This window comes from Pelobates fuscus, chromosome 3 (genome assembly GCF_036172605.1).
Source record: "Pelobates fuscus isolate aPelFus1 chromosome 3, aPelFus1.pri, whole genome shotgun sequence".
NCBI classification, from domain to species: domain Eukaryota; kingdom Metazoa; phylum Chordata; class Amphibia; order Anura; family Pelobatidae; genus Pelobates; species Pelobates fuscus.
The window spans coordinates 296,901,235-296,919,844 of record NC_086319.1 but is presented as its reverse complement, the minus strand read 5'-3'; the positions used below and the strand labels follow the sequence as shown (position 1 = coordinate 296,919,844).

At 44.3% G+C, this 18,610-nt stretch overlaps 1 protein-coding gene across 4 annotated transcripts in view; it reads left to right on the top strand.

The window, feature by feature from the left end:
* Positions 1 to 6,631: 6,631 nt before the first annotated feature.
* PIAS1 (protein inhibitor of activated STAT 1) overlaps positions 6,632 to 18,610 on the top strand; it is a 50,255-nt gene continuing 38,276 nt past the window's right edge. Inside the window, exon 1 of one of the 4 annotated variants that reach the window (XM_063448737.1) lies at positions 6,632 to 6,671. In XM_063448737.1, coding sequence (XP_063304807.1) covers positions 6,648 to 6,671 — 24 coding nt within the window. In that variant the 5' untranslated portion in view covers positions 6,632 to 6,647. Of the gene's footprint in view, positions 6,672 to 6,742; positions 6,816 to 8,924; positions 8,964 to 9,393; positions 9,453 to 18,610 lie in introns of those variants that run through there. The other 3 variants (XM_063448738.1, XM_063448740.1, XM_063448739.1) reach the window with 3 other exon arrangements.

The window sequence follows — 18,610 nt, the reverse complement described above, 5'->3', positions numbered from 1 at the left end:
ATCCAGGGGTATTGATTTGCTTTAAAATAAGATAAATATCTGTTTAGGCAAGTTAAAAATTAAGCTTATAGAACGTGGTAGATTTCTTTTATTGGATGGTTCCAGGAAGTGACTAATGAACTGGTTTAAATGTTATTTTATTTAAAATTACATAAGAATAGATCTTAATTACCTAGGAGGTCTAGCCAGCATTGAAAGGGTTATTCCAACTGTCAGCTAAACTTTTACGACCTTACGCTGCACTCTGAGGAATTTTGTTCTCTGTGTGAAACTTTTTTTTTTTTTTTTTTTTTTGAATTTTCTTTTTTTTTTTTAAATTCTGTATTTTATTTGTGCATGAAGATATACATATAGCACACCGTGCCACAGCAGCTAGAGTATGCATAATGAAATACAGGTGTACATCAGATAGGCAGTGGAAAAACTTTGCACATTTTTTTTTTAAATTTTTAAATGCGTAACAATGCATTATGTCTAGGCTGAATTTTGAAAAAAAATTACAAAACTGGATTAACTTCAGGCAGGTTATAAAAGTGATAGATAACAGTGCATGTTGTTTGTTCAAGCTTACGTATCTATGTAGTGATTAGCTGTGTCTGGCTAAACATGCTGTGCAGCTTAATTCTGGTTGTTACAACCTGTCTATGCTATACATTTCAACGACAGTGTTAATAGATTTAGACAAAAAATAAACATGAAATAAAATAAAATTTAGCATTGATAGATCACGTTATAAGCTTTGCAGGTTTGCATAGATGTGAAACAAACTGACCAACAAAATAGGGTTTAAGGCAAAACAATAAATAAAATAATGTCAGTGTGCCTTTAAATTAGCTTAAATTATTTTCTAAAGAGGGAAACTGTGTTACTTGCAAAATGCACACAATAGCCTGGTGGTTCAGTATGCAGTTGCAGAGTGGCTGGCTATGATGGCTCTGAGCCATTAGGTGGTCCTCTCCGACATCACATTATAATGTTGTACAGGCTAGAAAATCAAAGAGAATTGTATTCTAATACCCTGTCCTCTGGCAATTTGGCATTACGAACCTAAACCGACAACTGTGTCAGTTGTGGTGACCAAACATCACAACTAATAATTCTAACATAAACCCAATCTAGACAAGGGTTAGATAATCCATGTTACTGAAGGTAAAGGTCATAACATGTTAGGCATCCTATTGAGCCTATTAAGTGCACTCTTTAAGTTAAGTAGTTGCGTTTAAAGCTTAAGCGAAACATGCGAATAAAAGCAAAACAGTTATGCATTAGACCGCTCTGATCGGCTAGGGAAACATCTAGCTACGACCAACTGTCAGGGATATGGCCCCTAAGGGGTGTGAAAGAGCAGGGTTGTACCACCGGCAGGCTTGTGTCCCTTAAGTCCATCAGGTCTGTGGGATTCCTGCTAACTGTCGACCGGGTCCACTAGCCGATGCCTGCAGAGGGGCTTGTATTGCCGAGCCACTGGAGCTGGATACACCAGATCTGTGATGCTGGGGTTAGGGCAAAGTCCGTCCAGGTCGGTTTGGTGAGTTCTTGTTGCGTGTACCTGTGTCCCGTCAACCTAGCCAAGTGTCAGCGCTCAGCACGGTATCTCACGGATCTGGTGGCGGTGTGGCTCTGGAGCGCGGCACAAAGGGTGTCACTGCGGTCGGGTCCCAGGTGTTGCATCACACAAAAAAAAAAAAGAAAAGTATGGCAGATCTGGACCCTGTCTCATGCTCGGCGGCAAATGTCCGCAGTGAAGCCGGAGCATTCAGCAGTTCCATCCAAGTCATCAGCTCGTGCGTGGGTCCGGTCCAGCTTGGAATTATGTTGTGGGCCCCGCTCTAGTGGTTAGCGCTCTGTCCCTGGGTACAAAGACACGGGTAGCCCCGGGGTCCCATCCATGAGGGTTTGTCGGGCCCAGCGAGTCCGGTGGTAGTCCCAGTGCGAGCAAGTGGCTTGGTGCCTCCGATATGTCCCGTATGATGATGACGGTGTCTCCGCGTGGTATCTGGAGTGATCGAGACTGGCTCCATCTGTAGCTGATGGTCTTCGTGCGCAGGAGGGAGGTAAGTGGTCGGAGCGACCGTCGCCAAGCAAGGGTTCCCCCTGACAGGTCAGCAAGGAAAGTTAGAGACATTCCCTCGAAGTTATAGGGAGTTTGCCCTCTGACTGCTGCCATCACTGTTGCCCGGTCCCTGAGGGTCTGGAACTGTAGCACAGTGTCTCTGGTAGCTGCGGCTGGTGCCTTAATCGGCTTCTGTAGTCGGAAAATACCCTCCAGCGATATCGTTTTAGCTTGTTTTGGTGGAAGTATGGCTGTCAGGAGGCGCCTTGCGAGGTGTGGGAGTTCTTCTGGTGGCACCGTCTCCCCTACACCCCTTAGTTTTATGTTCTTCTGTCTCCTTTTGTCTTCAAGGATGTCGAATCTACTCTCAAAAGTTGCGCTCTGTTTTGTGAGCTCTTCCACTTGTCGTGAGAGGACATTAATTTGTTGTGAGTGGGCTTGTGTTTTGTGCTCCATTTCTCCGATACGGCCTGTCAGGCCCCGTAGGTCCTCACGGATCATGGCCACATCCGCCGAGATTTTAGTGTGGAGCTCTGCCATGAGTTCCCTGATGGCCGTTAAAGTTACTGGGGCGGCATCGGGAGTTCTTTGTTGAGGTGCTACTTGTGTAGTCATTTGCCGAGCCGTTGCCAGCGTGTGGTCATCGTCCCCTTCCTCCGACAGTCCGTCGGAGAAGTCGGAGCAGCCGCCATGGAGAGCCGCCATTGTAGACTCCTGGGCGCCATGTGCCTGTCTCCAGAGGTCCCCGATGCTTCTCCCCTGCTGGGGTCGGTCAGGTTTCAGTTTTTTCGTCTTCTTACCCATTAGTGAGTGTAAGACGTTTCTCAGGTGCCTTTTTTGAGGGGGTCCCCCCTATATTAAAAGTTAGTTTTCTCGTTGTTTAGCCGGAGCTCTGAGGCCGTGCGACTGTCCGCTTCGGTGGTTAGGCCACGCCCCCTGAATTTTCTTTTAAAACCCTGTGTGAAACTTTTTCTTTTTCTCTGTGAAGCCCATCATAAATCTTCTTGACAGCTAATGTTGTAGATTCTAAGCTGTGTTAACCGTTGGAAAATATATTACCATATTGTATTGCATATTCATGTTATACTAAAATTTCATTGATTATTGTCACGCATGTTACATATTAATTATTTAAAATGTCACAATAAATTGTATCTATTTTTATAACAAATTGTGATTTTATTTATATGAAATACATTTCACTTACACGATAACGATCTTTGGGATCTGAGAATTGAAATAGTGGGCAATTCTCAACTGTTTACTATTATCATCCCATAAATATGCCCACAGTAACCTCTAAGTTAATTAATCATTTCCCAGGCCTCAGGGTGCCTTTACAATTTATTGAATATTAGCAGATTTCTGATCTAATGGAAAGTTCCATGCAGTCAGCTAAGAAGCCCGCTGCTTTCTCTGTGAGGCTCAGTCACTGGGTGGGTTTCATGTGCAAGTGCTCTTCTGGGCAATATCTCTCAACTAGGGAGTTTATTCAGCCTCCCCACCCTTCTGAGTTTTAGACCAGTCTACCAATGACAAAATCAGGGTATCATTGTGCAGCAGGAGAGAGATACCCACCACTGGAGCCTGACCTGCACGACCACACTGATCAGACTCCCTCTCTTCTCCTCTGCAAGGTAAAGAGATCTTCCAACTGCCAATATGTAAATCGGTCAGGTATGACCAAAGCACTTTTTCAGCATTCCTAGGGATATGACACTGAGTGTTTAGATCAGGTAACTTATACATAAAACAATGATGAATTAAGGGTAACATTACATGAAAAAAAATGACTTGGGAACAATTAGAGATGAAAAAAGTATTATACCCTGGTTGTGGTTCGACATATAAACCTCTATATAGGTAGTAATTTGGGCGATCTCTACGTTATTATTCAGCCATGTCTAGTCATTTCAATTCCCAGCATTATGAACTGGAGTTCAAAGTATTTATGGGTTTTTGAAGAACCTTGTCACTAATGCAGATAATGTGTAGTTAAACATGAATTGCAGCATTTATATTAGTTTGTTTTTTCTTTTCACTTATTGCTCAATTAGCCCACTGAATTTCAGCTAGATGTTTTTAACAGGAGTGTGCTCTGTGACTTGTTATCTAGTCGATAGAAATCCCCTTTGCTGGATAGCTCATTGCCTTGTAGCCCGAGCTCCCTGTTGTCGGTACCAGGGACAGGCAACCTTCGGCACTCCAGATGTTGTGGACTACATCCCCCATAATGCTGACAAAGCATCATGGTATGTTTAATCCAAAACATCTGGAGTGCTGAACGTTGTCTATGCTTGGTATATACAATATGGACACGGTTGTGATGACTTCATCGGGATCAAGTAGTAACCCAAGGCAGGCTCTGGTAATGGCTGTCGCAGTTAGCACCCTCTCACTTATTGGGTAAGTGTACATTGGTGATGGGTATATATGATTGTTTTTTAAGATGTTATTTTATCCTGATGAAAGTTTGGGTTACAAACTGAAACGTCGATCTCTTAACTGTGGACATTAAAAGTCAAATTTTACTTTGAATAACTTAGAGTCCTGGGAGTGCTATCTCTACGCCACATATATATATTTGTCTCTGGGTTGTTGCGTTCAACCCCCCCCTTGCTGCAGACATCATGTCTTATCTCTGCCAATGTTTACATTAGTTGCATTCCTTAGCTCAGGCTTGAGTGAATAGAGTACAAAAAAACAAACAAAAAAAAAAATAGCCTGTCTTTGCATTGTGATACAAAATGGGGTCACCTCTCATCTGATGGTGACTTACAGTATATACGCTTTTAATTTCTGTCTTAACACAAAATTTCTGCCAGTATAAATATACTGACAGTGTCTGTCTATGAGTGTGTGTGTGTGTGTGTGTGTGTCAGTGAGTGAGTGAGTGTCTGCCTGTCAGACTCTGTGTGTGTGACATGAGGGGGGCAAAATGGATCTACGCCTAGGGCGGCAGAAATCTTTGCACAGGCCCTGGTGGCTTGCGCCAAACAAATGAGGCCATCCATCACATATCTCCCCCCATAGAAATAGACAGACTTGTGGCCAGACCCACAACGGGCCTGCAACAAGTCTGTTGGAACCCCACTCCTCCCCCCCCCCAAATCCACAGTGCCTAGTCTTTGTGTGTGGGCAAAACGGTATCCCTTCTCCCTTCCCAAGTCCCCTCTCCCAGGGCACAATCAGTCCAAGGAAAAACACAAGGGGATCCCTAACAATACATTGTTAAATAGCCCTGATCTGAGTGCCCCATTTCTCCAAATAGCGCTCAGATCCATGCAGTGTAGTTAGGTCCCCTATCCTGCTACATATATAATAACTCCCAAACAGTGTATCAGACCTGGACCATAATCAGTGGGCAGGATGCTGGCTTCTACACTCCTCCAGGAATCCGTGGCAAACATACGTGGGAAGAAGCGTTTGTCACAGCCACCTTGAATGTGAGTATCAGCGTTGGGCACCAGTTTTAAATTAAAAAAAAAATAATAAAAAATATTGCCAAACTAGAAAAAGTGCAGAGGTGAGCTGGAAAATGTATAGGGGGTGGTGGTGGACAACATTAGTTATGAAGAAAGGCTAGAAGATTGCATTTTGAACTATTTCTCCCTCGGGATCCCTGCGTCTGAAAAGGCTGCTCGTCAATCCCTGCAAGGTAAGTACACTTACTGTCACACTCAGATTATATCACTGGGACATTTAGGGCTAAAAGAAGGGTTACATTTAGGGAGCAATTTATGATTTACAGATTACGGACACCAGGAGAACAAATAAAATTACAACTATGTTCAGGGTTAAATGGGTAGTATAGGCATCATAACAACTTGACCTAAATTGAGTTGTTATGGTGCCAGGAGGCCCCCAGGCAGATTCTTACCTTCTGGGGTTAAGAAATTTACCTTTTCCAAGCCAGTTTTGTGAATCAGGAGTCACTGATTGGCTGAGAGCATCAACTGACAGCTCTTAGAGGCGCCTCTAGCTGGCGACACTTCTGAAATGTCAGATGCCTCCGGGCGAGGAGCTGAGATCAGCGCTTGAGGCAATTTTAGGGTTAAATCTATTTAACCGCCGAAGGTAGGAGTGAACCCGGTAGACTCCTAGCACCATAACAACTTCATTCAGATTAAAGTTGTTTTGGTGCCTGTAGTGTTCCTTTAATTTTAACCTTACTTCTAGGGTTAGAATAAGAATGGGGAGGATATATTGGTTCCTAACCCTAATTTTATCCCTCACCTTAAAATGTCCCAGTGCGGCAATAAACCCCCAAATATAATCTGAGTGTGACAGTGAGTGTACTTACCTTGCAGGACCTACCTCGCCGAGCAGCCTTTCCACACACAGGGATCCCGATGATTAGTGAGGGGAAACACGGTGTAACAGACCCGGTGTCCAGCCGCTCACACTATGTAAACACGGGCTCGTCCTCAGCTCTGTGACTACGGCAACAACCCAAACCCTTGCCAGTGATCACGTGACCCGACCCTTGCTGCTTTGCATTGGCGCCTTTATTCAAATCTTGCGCGATGACGTCAGAAAGCGCGTCGAAGCCACGTCGCGGCGGGTTCATTACGCCTGCGCGCAGAGCGGCAAGATGGCGGACAGTGCGGAACTGAAGGTAAAGCGCAGCTGGAATTGCGGGCCCGGGATCCCGCCCTGGATTTCTCGCGGGGAGTCGAGAAGTTTGGGTCAGGGGGGTCGAGGGAGCAGTGATCTCAGGGAGACGGGCACCGGAGCCTGGCGGGGTGATATCGGTGTGCGGGTGAGGAGGGCGCTTGATGTTATTGTTGGTACTACATGGGGGGGAGAGAGTGGGGGCTGGGATCTCCACAGACACCCGCTGAGAGGAAGTAGATTATCAGTTTATGGAGAGGGAGGGAAGTCGGCACCGACCCCATAGACAGACACTGAGAGATGATGGCAGGATGACCATGGCGACCATTTATACTGACACTGGAGACCTGACAGCAGTGTGAGAGGTAATCCTGCTGGCTGACTGCTGGGGGGAGGGGTGGGGGGACCCCGACTGGCTGACGGGTGGGGGGACCCCGACTGGCTGACGGGTGGGGGGACCCCGACTGGCTGACGGGTGGGGGGACCCCGACTGGCTGACGGGTGGGGGGACCCCGACTGGCTGACGGGTGGGGGGACCCCGACTGGCTGACGGGTGGGGGGACCCCGACTGGCTGACGGGTGGGGGGACCCCGACTGGCTGACGGGTGGGGGGACCCCGACTGGCTGACGGGTGGGGGGACCCCGACTGGCTGACGGGTGGGGGGACCCCGACTGGCTGACTGCTGGGGGGGGGGACCCCGACTGGCTGACTGCTGGGGGGGGGGATCCCGGCTGGCTGTTTGGGGGGGGACCCCGACTGGCTGACTGCTGGGGGGGGGATCCCGGCTGGCTGTTTGGGGGGGGACCCCGACTGGCTGACTGCTGGGGGGGGGACCCCGGCTGGCTGACTGCTGAGAGGGGTGGGGGGACCCCGGCTGGCTGAGAGGGGTGGGGGGACCCCGACTGGCTGACTGCTGGGGGGGGGGGATCCCGGCTGGCTGTTTGGGGGGGGACCCCGACTGGCTGACTGCTGGGGGGGGGATCCCGGCTGGCTGTTTGGGGGGGGACCCCGGCTGGCTGACTGCTGAGAGGGGTGGGGGGACCCCGGCTGGCTGACTGCTGAGAGGGGTGGGGGGACCCCGGCTGGCTGACTGCTGAGAGGGGTGGGGGGACCCCGGCTGGCTGACTGCTGAGAGGGGTGGGGGGACCCCGGCTGGCTGACTGCTGAGAGGGGTGGGGGGACCCCGGCTGGCTGACTGCTGAGAGGGGTGGGGGGACCCCGGCTGGCTGACTGCTGAGAGGGGTGGGGGGACCCCGGCTGGCTGACTGCTGAGAGGGGTGGGGGGACCCCGGCTGGCTGACTGCTGAGAGGGGTGGGGGGACCCCGGCTGGCTGACTGCTGAGAGGGGTGGGGGGACCCCGGCTGGCTGACTGCTGAGAGGGGTGGGGGGACCCCGGCTGGCTGACTGCTGAGAGGGGTGGGGGGACCCCGGCTGGCTGACTGCTGAGAGAGGGGGGGGGGGGCCCGCTGGCTGACTGCTGAGAGAGGGGGGGGGCCGCTGGCTGACTGCTGAGAGAGGGGGGGGGGGGCGCTGGCTGACTGCTGAGAGAGGGGGGGGGGCCCGCTGGCTGACTGAGAGAGGGGTGGGGGGACCCCGGCTGGCTGACTGCTGAGAGGGGTGGGGGGACCCCGGCTGGCTGACTGCTGAGAGAGGGGGGGGGGGGCCCGCTGGCTGACTGCTGAGAGAGGGGGGGGGCCGCTGGCTGACTGCTGAGAGAGGGGGGGGGGGGCGCTGGCTGACTGCTGAGAGAGGGGGGGGGGGCCCGCTGGCTGACTGAGAGAGGGGGGGCGGCTGGCTGACTGCTGAGAGAGGGGGAGGGGGGGCGGCTGGCTGACTGCTGAGAGAGGGGGGGGGGGGGCGGCTGGCTGACTGCTGAGAGGGGGGGGGACCCCGGCTGGCTGCTGATACTTTCGTTTTCCCAGTCTTGAGATGGGAGCACTTGTGGTTATCTAGAGAGCAGCTGACTTTGTTTCTGTATCTCTGTGTGGACAGGAAGGCTTGCCTGTAGCACTGTAACCCCGCTTTATTAGTAGTTATTCAACCAAACTGCTTGGACATTATCTTCTAGACCAGTCCATGTTTGTTTCATTTCTTAGCACTCACTTCCACCTTCCCTCCCCCTCCTTCCCTTCTCCTCTCCCCCTCCTTCCCTTCTCCTCTCCCTCCTTCCCTTCTCCTCTCACCTCCCTTGTACCATGTTCTCCCCTCCCCCATCCTTGGCTCTGCCTGTCGGTTCCTATCTCCCACCTCTTATCAGGACACTGGGTGGATGGTGGAAGGTGGTCGGGAAAAGCGTGAGTGTTATGTCTTTCTTTTATCCTACTGTTTGAGGGGATTGTTAACACGCGATGATTCTACCTTCTTATAGAAAGTTCCTTTTAGTGGTTACTGGGTTAAGGATGTTAGGGTATGTTGTATAAAGTGTGTGAGATATCGAATAGTCACAGTATCTGCCACAGAATGTGCTTAAGTGGGATCTGCTAGTTTACTTTGTTTCCCGCTAAGATTCATTGAAGGCACTTTTTTTTTTAAAGTCAGAATGAAAATTAAACTACACGTGTGTGTGTATAGCTAGTACTCTGTATCCAGGCAACGCATTTTTGTTTTAATTTTTGGATTTCTTTTAATAATTTAGAATTGGTCCTAAAATGGCATATGCAAGGTTTGTATAGAAACTCCAAGTGTTGTTCTTGCACTGATCATGAGTATTTAACTTTATTACAGTTGGACGTTATGATGTCGGTATTTAGGTGGCTTCATCTCTAGTGTCATTTATATATCAGGTGATTAACTATGTAAATAGTTCTATTGCCTTTTTATATTACACTTTTGTTTGTTATTGTACATAACTTGGCCAGCTGCTGTCTAATCACTGAAATCAGAGCAAGAATCTGGAAGACACTGTCATTGCATTGTGCAGTCTTGTTGTTGTCCTTTATAACATGGTTCATGTCCAGGATGAGTATACTAAATCTTTTGAATTCTTTAAGGGATGATGTTGCATAGAAAGAGTGCATGAGCCACATGGTGAAGTGTTGTAGGAAAAAAGCCTCTCACAGTGCTATAGCCATTGAAGGCTCTTATTAAATCATCTTTTGTATTCCAGTTTTTGAATATTTTAGTGCATTAAGAATCTTGAGAACTTGCGATAAGTAGAATACATGGAAATGTTGACACGCAAAACAGAATTCAAGTGTAGTTCTGCATCCGAAATGTTTTAAAACAAATACAAGTCATCTATGAATATGTGCATGATGTGGTGTCATCGTATCAATTCTGCTGTCAAAACTACCACAAAATATACGTTAAAATATATTTGTTTTCTGTTGCTTGGTCTGAAATAACCAGAACAGTGAGCATGTATGCTCCCTGAAAAATCCCCACGTATCTCCAAGGCTATGTCAAATTCTACTTATTTACTTAATATTTTTGGGAAGACATCTGCAGGTTGTTTGGGGGTGTGTGTGTTTTTTTTTTTTTTTTTATTATGTGCCATAGATGTAATGGTTTAAAATGAACATGTTTAAATCGAACTGTATGCAACTGTCTCATTCTCTGCTTTTTTTTTTTTTGACAGTAAAGTAGCATTAAGGTTAATAGGCTGTACATTAGTTATTTGGGACATTGTCACTTCATATGCAGCTTTGTATATGCATGAGGGCTGGGAGGTAACTACAATACTCTATCAAAATGTCCTTAAGGGGTTAAAATAAATATGTATTTTGCTTAAAAGGATACACTAAAACGTTTACCTTAAAGGGAATCTCCAGTGCCAGGAAAACAATCTGTTTTCCTGGCACTGGAGGTTCCCTCTCCCTTCCACCCCCAATCCCCAGTTACTGAAGGGGTGAAAACCCCTTCAGTCACTTACCCGAGGCAGCGACGATGTCGCTCGCTCCTCCTTCTTACTCCGTTGGCCGGTTGGCGAGACTGATCCCGCCCACCGGCCGAGGAGACCTAATGCCGCGCATGCGCATTAGGTCTCCCCATAGGAAAGCATTAAAAATGAATTAGCCAATGGGGATTTGAGCGACGCTGGAGGTCCTCACACACAGCGTGAGGACGTCCAGCGACGCTCTAGCACAGATAATCTGTGCTATAGAGCAGGAAGTTCCCTCTAGTGGCTGTCTAGTAGACGGCCACTAGAGGTGGAGTTAACCCTGCAAGGTAATTATTGCAGTTTATAAAAAAAAAAAAAAAAAACTGCAATAATTACACTTGCAGGGTTAAGAGTAGTGGGAGTTGGCACTCAGACAACTCCAATGGGCAGAAGTGGTCTGGGTGCCTGGAGTGTCCCTTTAATGTAACAGTTTTGGTGTATAGCTCAATCTTTTGCAGTTTAGGAGTTAAATCACTGACACACCTCCTCTGGCTGTGATTTGTACAGCCTCCATGACAAAGGTTGCACTTTTACAGCACATTGCTTACATTAGAATTCATCACATGTTAAATGAACTTTAATCATATGCAGGAGGCTGCTGTGCATTCTAGCAGGTAATTAATATAGCAATAAGGGAAGTTAAAATGTCCGCCCTTTTTCACTTACTGTGTAGGGAGGCTCAGACAGAAAGGTATGGCTAGGATTTAGTAAACAACATGATTTTAAAGGGTTACTGCAAGCATCATAACCACTACAGCCTGCTGTAGGATCCTATGAGTCTCGTGGAGCGTTCTTGCAACGGTTTGCCTCTTACCTGGGTCTTGCGGGGTGCTGAGCCTCTCTCCATTGCCTGCATGGGCAATATAAGTCAAAACCATGTAATTTTGCTTGCTGAATTACTTTTTGGGTGATAAGTATCCTATTTGTATGAGGACTCAATTTTATGATTAAACATCCCTTGGCTATAAATCAAACAGCCATGGAGGGTTGCTGCCGTTAGCCCCTCCCTTGAACTAACAGAATTGGTTTGAGTGCGCCTTTCTCCCCATCAGATCTCATATTGGAATGCTGTGCTTCAGAAACCTCTGATAAGCTATTTCTCCATAAATAGACTGTTGGTCTCTTTTGGGGAAAAAGGGGAGAGTTTGCAAAGGTTGCAGATCAAAAGAACGCCCAATTACTGCATGCATACATAAATGAAAATTTATTCATCTGGGGTATATCTACTAAGTGATTTCTATGTATTTGCTCATTGGGGTGTCCCTTTCAAGAACAATATAGTGTTAGGAATACAACAGTGTTACTCTGCTTCTGCTCCATACCCCCGACTGTTTAGAAAAAAAAACTTTAAACACTTACCCGATAACAGCGCCAAGGTACCTCAGTGCTGGATTGAACTATTCTTCCTCCATCTGTGCTATCCGGGAATCTTATGTGCATGCCACATATGCATTAGGCCTTCCTCATAGAAAAGTATTGATTCCATGCTTTCCAGTGGAGTGCAAGACACTGGACAGGGACACTACACTCATATCCCTTCAATGAGATAAAGTGGTCTGGGTGCAGTGTGCCTTTAAGTTATATTTGTTTTAGATGGTGTGTATGTATTTATGTATGTGTGTGTTACACTTTCCCTCTTTGACCACTTCAACACACTCATGTTACATTATGGGGTCTATGCAAAGACTCCACTAGTGATACCGCTGCTTTACAGGGTTAAACATGTAAACAGCTTTTTGTTTTTAAAATGAGATGTATGAATGTGGATTTGGTAGTATTCATGCAGAGGGCCAATGTAAGTGAATGCAGTTGCTCTATATGTAAGGAGCCTCATAGTGTGTGAAAAACAAACTTTCCAACCCTTGCTCCTCCATTGTCTATTGCTACCATTCTTTCCACCATAGCCAGCACCCTTTTGTATTTCGCAGCCAAACCTTCCATTATTGTAGCTGACTATATCCTCCATTGTCATTTGCAGTCAACCCACTCCCCATATCTAGTCCTATCCCCATTATCCGTTGCAGCCAGTCTGTCCAGTATAACCAACCCCCTATTGTCAATTGCAGCCAAACTTTTCATAGTTCATTTGAAGCCAAACTGCCATTGTCATTTGCAGTCCTCCCTCACACTCATTGTTACATTCAACCCATCCCCCATATCCAACCCTACCTGTATAGGCAATTGCAGAAAGCACGCTCTCTCCACATGCTACCTGCATCCAATACTTCCCCACTGCGTTCACCGCACAGTTGTCTCAGCTAGAAGTAGTTATTGCATTGTTCAGGGACATCATCTTCTTACGTAGCAAAATAAGTAGTATCATAAAAGACGACAAAATCGATAATCCCAAGGAATTAAACATGACGCAAATCAAATAAAAAGTAATGGAACCTAGAAGCGTTCAAAAACTGTCAGGGTATTTATATCGGCAGACATTTTGTGCTATGATAGAAATTAAAGTGTATATTGCTTAAATCATTCTGAACAGAGCAGACTCCATTTTGTTATCATCACACTAACAAAAGACACAAGATTTCTATCCCTTCTGTAAAACTAACCACTTTGCCAGAGCTAAAGGAATGCCTAGTATATACAAACCTGTTGATAAGAAATGAGAAGGGGGGGATGGACAGACTGTCTAAATGCTAATGGAATATAATTAATTCTAAACCCAGACATTTGTGACAGAGAAGATTAAATAATTAAATGTTACTTTCGATATTGTATAAGATCCCATTGTGAGTTAGAGGTCATACTTAGTTTACGAACTGTCATATTATAAATTATAGCAGAATTGCCAGACACATAGTCTGAAGAAAGCCCAAAGAAACTCTTTGAACTGACAGAAAACTTGAGTTATAGACAACTATAAAGATAAGGTAAATGACATCAAAATAGCCACCAGGAAAAGTTAACTCTTTCCTGGATAGGAATGTTTAGTGGGACGAGACTGCCCTCTATATAGACCAAATACTTAAATTGCTATCTGGAAGGTAACCACACCTCCAGTTTTCTATTGGTCTATCACCTAGTGAATTTTCACTTTAAAAAGTTAAAACAAAGGGAAGAGAGAGGTATGCAAAGGAAGCAAAGAGGTGAGCAGTCGGGGGCAATGCAGAGAAATCCATGACAGATATCCACTCCAGGGCACTCAGAATTTCTTACACACCATCACACATCCATTCAGTTCCTGAGACTACCTACTAATCTGATGAAAATATCTACTCCACTGGTAATTATACTGGTTTCATTTAATGAATCTAAATTAATTAAAATTTTCTAATAGCATGATATATGACTGGATAAATCACGATCAGATTTCGATATTTAGAAATCTATTTTTTTTTTTTTTTTTTTTTTTAAATTCTTTATTTTTTGCGTGCATACGGTAACAATGATGCATTCTTGGCCACAACGGCCCATATTCATCGTGTCATGTTACATTATAACATATATTTATTTTTATAATGTAAGGTTAACTCTAACGAAGAAAAATCTGTGTTGGTATCATTAGTGCCCTTTGTGAGGGTGAAGTGTGCGCGGTGTTGCCCTCTATGTGTCTGCCCTTGAGAGCTACCCCCTTTGCCTTTGTTCGAGATAGTCGCTCTCTAAATGGTCCGCAGTGTGTCGGCGGGGGGGGGGAGTGGGGTGAGGATGTCATAGTGTAATGTGGGCTGGTGATGGCGTTGCTAGGTGGGCATCTGCCGCCCTGTGTGGGTATTCGTGGTATGTCATGGCGGTTTGCTCAGTCTAGTTGTGTCAGCCACTAGGTGTTGCGGGTTGTACGGAGGTAGCATTGTTGGGTTCACTATGTGTGAGCATTATAGAAAACACAAAAGAAAATGCTAAAGAAAATATTAAAGAAACCATTAGAAAAAACATTAATAGAAAACATTATAAAGAGGTTTTGGTGGTTCTGCTGGTATTGAGTCTCTGACTGTATGAGACGTTCCGTCTGCGTGGATGGTGGAATGTAAAGCAAAGGAAAGTCACTATTGGTTGGCCCGTTGGTGTTTCCTCAAGTGGGGGATCCTCCTGGGGAGGCCCTGGCGGGGTTCCGTGGGGTAAAGTCACGGATGGTATCTGGGTTCAGTTGGGCTATGCTCCGTCTGGACGCAGGTGCCGCTTGAAGAATACCTGGGGCTTGTACGTGAGTTTCCAGCTCCTGTTTGTCTTGCGCCTTATATGTGGTCCCGTTGAGGGTGAATGATACGGCACGAGGGGTGCCCCATCTGTATGGGATGTTCTTGGCCCGAAGCTGGTGCAAGAGGGGTTGTAGGGCTTTTCGCCAGGCTATTGTGTTCCTGGTCAGATCTGGTAATGCTGTCAGAGATGCTGTCAGTTGCTCCGCCCCCCTCCCCCCATATTTAGAAATCTTAGTTACTAAAGAATATATAGTTATAATATCCCAATCTGCAGATGGGAAAACAATAATTATGTATTTATGTGATTTATCACATGTTAGCATATCGTGATATTTATCCAGGTGTATTGATTTGCCCTAAAATAAGATAAAATATCTGTTTAGAAAAGTTAAGATTCTGCTTATAGAACATGGTAGATTACTCTTATTGGATGGTTCCAGGAAATGACGAATGAGCTGATAAAAATGTTATTTTATTTAAAATTACATGAGAATAGATCTTAATTACCTAGGAGGTCTAGCCAGCATTGAAAGGGTTATTCTAACTGTTCGCTAAGTTTTATGGCCTTATGCTGCAAGCTGTGTGGAAGAAAGTTTCTCTGTGAAGCCCATCATAAATCATTGTCTTGACAATTGCTGTGTTAAACATTGGAATGTATTGCCATTTGTATTGCATACTCATGTTATACTGAATATTCTTTGATTATTATCACGCATGTTACATATTATTATTTAAATTGTCACAATAAATTGTATCTATTTTTATAACAAATTGTGATTTTTATTTATATGGAATACATTTCACTTACACGATAACGATCTTTGGGATCTGAGAATTGAAATAGTGGGCAATTCTCAACTGTTTACTATTATTATCCCATAAATATCCCCACAAAACCATCTCACATATTGCCAGTTTGCATGCGCTCCGAAGTAGTATGATGTCTTAAATGGACAAAAACAAACATTTCTGGGTCTCCCAGAGAAGCTTATTTTCCATTTCGTGTTTTCTCAGTGACATACATATTTTATTTTGTTCAAGGATGGATAAGATAAAGTTCAGCTTGTAAAAAAAAAAGTGCAAATATTTGGTTATAATAGTCAAATTGGATGAGAACTCTGTTTTTCTGTTTATCAAATGCATGTCTGAGAATGAAACTTTTGTCCCCAGTTTTGATAAATTAACCATGCGTCAAGTTGTGTCCTAATTCAGAAATTGCTGTGGACATTCATTCCAGAGCATATTTGAAATGGTAAATGTATTGTCTAAATACAATTTTAAATAATGGGAATAAAAAACAAGATGTATGGTACTCCTCCCCATTGCTATCATTGAGAGATCTGCAGTAGACTCTCTATTCCTCTCTTCAAACAATATGCTGGTGTTTCTTTAAAAGTATTTGTTCCTATGTCCTATAAACATCAGAAAAGGACTCTCTCCTTTCTTCACAGTATTCGTTGAGATTGTGTTTATATATATATATATATATATATATATATATATATATATATATATATATATATATATATATAAATAAATAGTGAGTGCCTCCTGTTAAGTCAGTAAGCAGAGATGGCTTCTCTCAATTTACTACATATAGTAGTGTTGAAGTGTTGTAAAATACAAACTCTCAACTGCTTTACAATCCTCTGTTTCCCTCTGCTATGGGATGGGAGTTTTAGCAACTGGCCCAGGTGACTTCTAAAACCTTTTCCCTTTAATCGAGTGATCTACCAAGGGGAAATATTTAACTGCTCTGGTGTTGGCACCCCTTCGCATTAACCCCCAATATTTCTAAGTAAAATACACATCTCACAATAAACATTTATGAAAATGTATCATGTCTGTAGTGATGGTTGAGGGGACAAATTGTGATTAACAAATCACATATGTTAAAGGAACACTAGGCACCCTGACCACTTTATCTCATTGAAGTGACCAGGGTGAAATCTTCTTCAATTAAACTGTTAGCAGGTTTTTATCCCCCACCCCCCAAGACTCATCTCCTGCAAGTGTCAAAAATGACCTACTAAGCCCTTCGTACCCCAACTTTTACCCATTGTGTCACTATACCCCACTCCCTCTATAATGTAAGCTCACTGAGAAGGGCCCTCCACCTCTCTGTTCCTGTACGTCTAGTTGTCTGGTTACAATTACATGTGTTAGTCCACCAATTGTACAATGCTACGGAATCTGATGGCGCTATATAAATAATATCTCACTTTTTTTTATTTTTTGTTTAGCAGAGGTGCTTAAGTCCTCCTCTAGTGGTTGTCCTCCAGACAGCTACTAGAGGCACTTCCTGCTGCTTAACAGAATTTAACGAAGTGAAATGATTTTGAACAGCCTCCTGCTTTGAATAGGATGTCTGATGTCTTATTTTCCAATACTTTCCATAAGAAAGTATTGATTAATGCTTTCCCAATAGGAAAGCATTAATGTGTGTGCGGGGCTTGCTGTGCATACACATTGGGTTCTCCCATGGGCCTAACAATGTAAGTAGAGACCTAGTTAGTGCCGAGAGAACCTTGACACTGGAATTAAAACGTGTAAAAAAATAAAAAATAAAAAATGTTTTTTTAACCCTTTGCGTGACTGGAGGGACCCACGGAAATAAGGATACCATAGTTTGTGAATGCAGGTTCCTATTCCAGCCCTATAGTGTTCTTTTAAAATAAATTGCTTAGCACTTAGTAAGTTTATCCACTAAATTCAAAGGTTTTAACTAGGGGTGTGTGGTTTTTTTGTTTTTCTTCTTCTCTTCTGTCCAGATGTACATTAGAGTGATTTACACTGTAAAGTCGGTTTCATGGCTTCCTCCATTTCCTGCTGACTCCTATTGAGTTCTAATCAGCATTGTAATTATGGGACAAATAGTAGAGCAATGTAAATTTAATTTTTTTTTTTATTATGTATTTTTTTTTCGTGTTGTATGTGTATTTGACGTATATCTGTATCTTTCTATATCTCATCTTAAAGGGACACTATAGGCACCCAGATAACTTTAGCTTATTGAAGTATTTTGGGTGCAGTGTCCCTGTCCCCCTTTGTCCTGCAATGTAAATCATTGTGGATTTAGAGCAACTAAAATGATTATATTGCAGGACAGCTACTAGAGGCACTTCCTACTTGTTATGAGGAGTAGGGGCACTGGGTTCAGGTAAGTAGAGTAATGGTTTATTAACCCTTACTCTGCAATTGGGGAATCAAATGTCTAGCTTTCTCTGAAATCATAGGTTCTCAAAACAGTCTTTCCCCCTTGGGTCAGTCACTGTGCCAATCAGAAGGCTTTGCTCCGCATGTCTGTTATCAGGGAAACCTCTCCTCTGGGTGTTTTACTTGGTTCCCTAAGGTAACATTAAAATAAATATAATAAAAAGTGTGTGTTTTATATACACACTTATACTATTGACCAATAAGTATAATCTAAATGTTTTTTTGTTTGTTTAATTCACACAATGGCATTCTAGAATATCTTGTCCTTGCATATAACTCGCTTGTGGGAGTATGCCTCACAACATGTGCTCAGAATTCACTAAACATTATGTAAAATTCCATGAGAATACTATCTTGCAGGCTTAATTAGCCTGCATCTCTGAGCAAGTCTTTCTAACCAGATGCACAAAGTTTTAAAGAATGTGCTTGGGTCAGCAGGAACAAGTGAGGAGGTGACATCTTGTAAGCAGTACTCCAGTATGACAAGTTAGGGAAACTGCAGTATAGTTAATTTGAAAGTACACTCTCTGAAATAATGTGCAAATGTCCAGATATGAAAATTGCAGCTTTATTGAATTAACATGCTCGTTAGCTGCCTTCTGTTACTGAGGGTTTTACCCGGTGTAATCTGAGATATCCTCATTGGATGGGGGTTATTGTAGAGCATGAGAAGTAAGCTTGCAGGCATATCAAATTACTT